Source organism: Rhincodon typus, unplaced genomic scaffold, assembly GCF_021869965.1.
Source record: "Rhincodon typus isolate 14 unplaced genomic scaffold, sRhiTyp1.1 hic_rhity00003839, whole genome shotgun sequence".
Lineage (NCBI taxonomy): Eukaryota > Metazoa > Chordata > Chondrichthyes > Orectolobiformes > Rhincodontidae > Rhincodon > Rhincodon typus.
In genome coordinates, this window is record NW_025969477.1 from 4865 (window position 1) to 11512 (window position 6648).

At 46.4% G+C, this 6648-nt stretch overlaps 1 protein-coding gene across 1 annotated transcript; it reads left to right on the forward strand.

Annotated features, from left to right (window-relative positions):
• Window positions 1-1884: 1884 nt before the first annotated feature.
• On the forward strand, window positions 1885-5919 carry dag1 (dystroglycan 1; the record flags this gene model as incomplete). Its single annotated transcript, XM_048593769.1, has 1 exon — window positions 1885-5919. A coding segment is annotated over one exon (2394 nt), but the record flags the coding sequence as incomplete, so codon positions are not given.
• Window positions 5920-6648: the final 729 nt, after the last annotated feature.

Below are 6648 nucleotides of genomic sequence, written 5' to 3' on the forward strand. Positions count from 1 at the left end.
TCAGTTTCTGCTAACCCGTTAGCACAATTTGTATATTTTCTTAGGGCAACCTTGGCTACATGCTGGTCTGTTCGAGGCTTGAATGCATAATGTGGGGTGACAGTCCAGTGCAGTATTGGGAGAATTATCAGTGTCACTGGTGTCATCATCCTTTTTTGTTTGTATCTCACTTGATCAGATGGAGATCAAAGATCCCGTGACATTATTTTGATGGAAAGTGGGGAATTCTGTGTCTTGCTTCCTCCCTCATCTCTTCCTTCCTCTATCGCCTCTACCGTCCCCCCCCACCAACTTCCCAACCATCCCACACCAAATATTTTCTGTCTCTTTCCCCCTCTCATCTACACCGATCCTATTTATACATACCTCTGGAGGAAAGCTCTAAAAGCTCTAATTATTCAGTTTTGGTAAATTGAGGTAATCTGAGATGAGCCATAATACTTGCTGTTTAAACTCCAGCTAAAATCTTGGGTAGGAAAATGGAAATTGTTGTATGTGAGGTGCCTGCCAAGTTAGGCCTTGAAATATTGATCTGTATTGTACAGGCTTATTACTGCCTTTGATAGCTATATTAGGGATGTGTATATTCAAACTATAATGTGGACTGCAGTTTAAAGAAGTATACTGCTTTTCTTTTTTGAAATTCATTCATCAAATAGAATTGAATTCGGATGGGGAAGTTGGTTAGGAACACAGGTCTGATATGTAATTGTCACTTTCCATGCCACATGCTGTAGAGTCCCTACAGTGTGGAAGCACGCCATTCAGCCTATCAAGTCTCCAACCCTCCAAACGGCATACCACCCAGACACCCATCCTATCCCTGTAACCCTGCAATTCCCATAAATGACCCACCTAGCCTACACATCCCTGGGCACTGCAGGCAATTTAGCCTGGCCAATCCACTCAACTGCACATCTTTGACCTGTGGAAGGTAACCGGAGCACCCGTGCAGACATTGGGAAAATGTGCAAACTCCACACAGTTGCCCAAGGGTGTAATTGAACCTGGGTCCTTGGTGCTGTGAACCACTGTGCCACCCTCTGTGTCAGTGTGGTGCAGCATTTAAAGCTGCTAAAATACTGAATGTGTTAAGATAAAGCTTGAAGTTGTGAGCATTGAGTTGTGGTACTAGAGGTATGGATGTGCAAGTTCTGGTATACAGGAAGGGTAGTCCCAGGGGAGAAGAGGGCTGGGGTCCAGCATTAGCTGTTACCCCACCATTAAGAAAGGTCCAGTTCAAGTAATGGCTTTTGTGGATAAGTGTTATCCTTTTTTTAAAGAGACTTTTCCTAACTTATGCCTGTTGTCTTGTGCCAGATTAAATATGGTGGTGTCTTGGAAATCAATGTTTTCCTTGTTGCAGTTTTAAATTTAAAGGAAAGTTTATCACTTTTGAGTAATTTGGTGAATTCTTCTAATTCTACTGTTGAGTGCAAATTTGCTCACTGCTTCAAACCAAAAACAGAAGGTGTCATTCCAACAGGACACACACTCTCACCTGAGAAAGGCATTAGAGTGTAGTATAGCACTTGAAAATCCATGAAGCAGTTCTGAAGGAGCCCTTGGGAGTAGGGTTGTGCCCTGGTAGCTGTGAACATGATAATATTTATAAAGCTGGTTTCTGGAATTAATAACATCTGTTGCTTGTTGAGTAAACATCTCTTGGCTGTTCATTGATGCCATTGAAAGCCCTTTGAGCCAGATGTTACTAACTGGTGCCTTCTGCCAAATTGGGAGAGTGGGAAAAATGAATCTGGCCTCTTGATTACATCTGTTTGAAACCTTGAAAGTAACGAATGGGCTTTTATCCCTGTGTGCTGGGATTTGATATGAAAATGCTGTGTGAAAAACAGTAAATCAGTATCTTTCTTCTCTCCCTAGATTACGGAGTCTGGGAAGGACACACTGCCCTCATGGCTGCATTGGGACCCAGTGAGTCATTCACTTCAGGGGCTCCCATTGGACACAGACAGAGGGGTCCACTATATCTCAGCCACTGCCCTGGAGATGGCTGCCAATGGAAGCTTTGTGCCTTTTGCTGAAGATGTGTTCTCCATTGAAGTTCTTCCAGATGACCCATTAGACAGTGCACCCCTCGTTGTGTCGTCGCAGTTGGTCAATGAGGTCACACCATCAGTCTGTGGACCAGAGGAACCTCTCACCATTTTGACTGTGATCCTTGATGCTGATCTCACCAAGATGACAGCCAAGCAACGCATTGGGCTGTTGGAACAAATGCGCAAGTTTGCAGAGGTGGGACTCCATCAAATGAAGCTTGTTCCAGTTGTCAACAACCGTCTGTTCGACATGTCTGCCTTCATGGCTGGACCTGGGAATGCCAAGAAGGTCGTGGAGAACGGGGCTTTGGTGTCCTGGAAGATTGGATGTTTCTTAAATCAGAACAACGTCCCTAATATCAGCAGTGTGGAGGTCCCGGCCAAGGAGGGCACCATGTCAGCTCAGCTTGGCTATCCTGTTGTAGGGTGGCACATTGCCAACAAGAAGCTGCAGGTGACAAAGAGAGTGCGAAGACAAATAAATCTCACTCCAACGCCTGTCATTGTTGCACTTCCACCGACAACTGCTGTTAGGGAACCCCCCAGTCATATAGTCCCAACACCCACCTCCCCGATTATTGCGCCCACTACAGACAGAGTGGCACCACCAATCAGGAAACCATTAATAAGTAGGCCAGTTAAAACAGTCAGACCAAAAGATACAATTACTCACACACCCACTTTGGGTCCTGTGCAACCAACCAGGGTGTTGGAAAAGTCTAGTACAACCATCCCTGGTCAGATTGAACCGACTGTGACAAGGCCCGGTTACGTTGAGCCCACCGCTGTGCCCTCTCCTCACACGACCAAGAAACCACGGGTTACTACTTTGAAGCCACAAGTTACAACTCCAACGACAGTTACCACCAGCACCAAGCTGAAGGGACGAACCAAGGCACCGCGGGTCACGAGCAAACCATCCACCAAGCTGCGCACCACCTCACCGCCCACCAGGCGTACGACCAGCCCTGTCCATGCCACCAAGCCCTTCCGACAGCCTGTCGGTGATAATCGGCCGCCCAAGCTCTCAAACCATATTGACCGTGTTGACTCGTGGGTGGGAACTTACTTTGAGGTCAAGATCCCATCTGACACTTTCTATGACCATGAGGATGGCACCACTGACAAGCTACAGCTGACCCTCAAGCTCAGGGAGCAGCAGGCTCTGCCCGAGAACTCGTGGGTCAAGTTCAACGGCACCAGCCAGCTGCTGTACGGTTTGCCGGACAGTGGGCACGAAGGAAAGCATGAGTACTTCATGCACGCTGCTGACAAGGGTGGCCTGACAGCCGTGGATGCCTTCGAGGTCCACGTGCACAGCCGACCTCACAACGGCAAGTCGAGCGCCAAGTTTGCTGCTCGGTTTCACGGGGATCACAAGAAGGTGGCCAATGATGTCAACAAAAAAATCCAGCTGATCAAGAAGCTGGCGTACGCGTTTGGCGACCGCAACAGCAGCACTGTTACCCTGCATAGCATCTCGAAGGGCTCCATTGTGGTCGAGTGGACTAACAACACACTGCCCCTTCAGCCCTGCCCCGAGGAGCAGATTCAGTCCTTGAGCAGGCACATTGCGGACAGCGATGGCAAACCTAGCCAGGTCTTCACGGCCACCATGGAGCCGGAGTTTTCCCCCATCAATGTGTCCGTCTCTGGCACGGGCAGCTGCAAGAACATCCAGTTTGTGCCGGCAGTTCCATTCTCCGAGCCTCCCATCCAGCCCACCGTGTTGGTGGCCGTGGGCGAGGGGCCATCCAGGACCAGCAACGATGACGTGTACCTGCACACGGTCATCCCGGCAGTCGTGGTAGCTGCCATCCTGCTCATTGCGGGCATCATCGCCATGATCTGTTACCGCAAGAAGCGGAAAGGGAAGCTCACCATCGAGGACCAAGCCACCTTCATCAAGAAAGGTGTTCCCATCATTTTTGCAGATGAACTTGATGACTCGAAGCCCCCCCCTTCGTCCAGTGTCCCACTAATCCTTCAGGAGGAGAAACCCCCTCTTCCTCCTCCAGAGTATCCCAGCCAGTCCAGCCACGAGGCTATCCCCTTGGGCCAGGATCTGATTGGTGAATACACCCCTCTGAGAGAGGAGGATCCCAATGCACCACCCTACCAGCCCCCACCACCCTTCACAGCACCAATGGAAGGTAAAGGCTGCCGTCCAAAGAACATGACCCCATACAGATCCCCACCACCTTACGTCCCACCCTAATACTCGGAGGAGCTTGGAAGCCCCATGCCCCCACCCCGCCCTCCCCTTTCCACACCAGTGCTGTCTGTAGGGAATGGAAGCCTGCCATCATTTTTAATTTTCTGAGCACCGGGTTTGTTGTTTTGGAAGCAAATAATGCTGATGTTTCACTGCAGCCCCCAGCGCTGTTGTTCACCTCCCTGAATTGACAGGATGGTCTCCACCAGTCAGCATTGTTACCTTGATCTTCTCTGTACATTGATATCGCAGGCTTCAGAACATTTGTTTTAAAATGCTAAAGAGACCACGGGCAGCACTGGGGGATGTTTGATACGGTTTGCCTTTAACACTAATTGTACTGTTTTCTATTCACGTGTCTAGCAACGGAAGTATAACAAAAAGTAGCCTAATGTAAATGTCAGAGACTGTACTGAAATCAGTTTGTTTTACATTTAATCCACTGTACCTAAACTTCTAGTTTTGGCCACGTTACTTATTTTGAGGTAGAACTTTTCCCTGCTCTGGCTTTTGGGGCACCTCGTCAACTTTCATTTTGCTTGTTATCATTTCTTGCTGTCTGCCCTCAGTCACTGGTTCTGTAGCTAAGTTTCTTTTTAATGTCACCGATTCTTTCACGCTGTTCGGTGCCGAACTCTCTTACAAAATTGTCCGACGTGTCATTGGACTGTGTGGTGCTGCACAACTCTCGCATTGCGCCCTCTCTCTCTCTCTCTCTCTCGCTGTCTCTCTTCATGCTCAAGTTTGGCATTCTGACCATCATCTCTGCTGCCTTGCACGTTTTTCTTTACCTCTCTCTGGGTTCTTCCTTTTTTTAAAACCCCCCCCCCCCCTTGTGCAGCCCTGTTTTTTTTTTTGCTCCTTTGCACCCCCCTCCCCCTCAAATTTGTGTGGTTAATATAAAGTTACTCACTTGCCGGGTCCTCCTCCTCCCATTTCAGCTTGGCTGCAAACGTACAGGGGTCTTAAGGTAGGTTATATTCTAGTCAGCCAGAAATGATTAAAATAAAAAATTCAATCTAATTTTTTTACTAAATTTTTGATACAGCCTCAATCCTTTTATTAAAAGCATACTGCAATTTGTAAACGCTTGGCTTCTTAGGAATTGTTGAAATGAAATTGGGTTTGATTTTTTTCCTTTTTTTTCCTCTTTCTGTCTCTCCTCCCTCCCTCTCATAGATCACCTTAAATTTTAATTTAGAGGGGTTTTTAAGAAAAAGTTTTACTGCTTTTATTTTTAAAGATGATTATTCTCACAGGATATCATGTAGGTGTGATGTCTGCCACACACTTTACTGGACTGAACCACAAAGAGATGGTATTTGGAACTTGGACTCAAAAAAAACCCATTGCAATAAATGTGTGCTGCGCTAGCATGGGTGGTCAAGCTCTGGAGCTGGCTTAATGCACACGCCATGGGATCTTGAAGCCATAATAGAACATGGCACACATACCCCATGTGTGCTTCGATCTGCAGTGGCCAGGAGAGAACTGATTCATCATCACCATGGTGATTGGCGGGCAAATCAAACAGAATAATGCATTATTAGCAATTTTACTTTTTACAGTTATTAGTAAACATTTTATTTATGCCACTAGGCACTGTATGTTGGAAGTCTTGTATTAAAATGTGTTTTCACCAAACTGATTTTCTTTTTTCTTGTAGTTTTTGCCTCATGTGTCATGTGTGTACGTAATCATGCGTAATGTGGGGTTGGGCAATTCATGTGCTAGGCACTGGCATTCCCCTCGGAATCTAGCCAAGACTGATGGTATGAAATTTTCTTCCGTACCAAGCCACTGTGCTTACTTTTATCACTATCAGTTGGAGGTAGAGCAGGACTGCAGTAAACGGGATGTGTTCAAAAAGCACACAACAGAAATAAATATGAACTGCAGTAAACAGGACTCATCGCTGATATTACAGCAATCTCCTGATTCATAAAGAAGAAAAAAAGCAGGGGTATATGACCAGAAATGTATGATGAGTGGAGGCTCGGTTCACCATAAATGCTGAAGTCAATGCCAGTATGATCACAAGATGTAACCAATGGGGAAATTATCCAATCATTTCCATCCTGGCTGAGACAGTAATATATAGTCATGTTATGTGATTTGGGACCCAACTCAAATGTATTGGACACCTCAACCTGGCATGTAATGGAAGCAAGTCAACCGCACAGCACTGTTACATTTATACATGCTCATTCATTGAAAGCTTTCTCTTAGGTATGGTGCAAGTGACCCACCTCATTCTTGTACCTCGTGCTTTTCATTGAAATAAATACATTGACTGGCATACACCATGTTGACTTAGAAAAAAGGCAAAAACATTTTAAATTTTATTCTGTTGTGATCAGTATTGCCTGGATG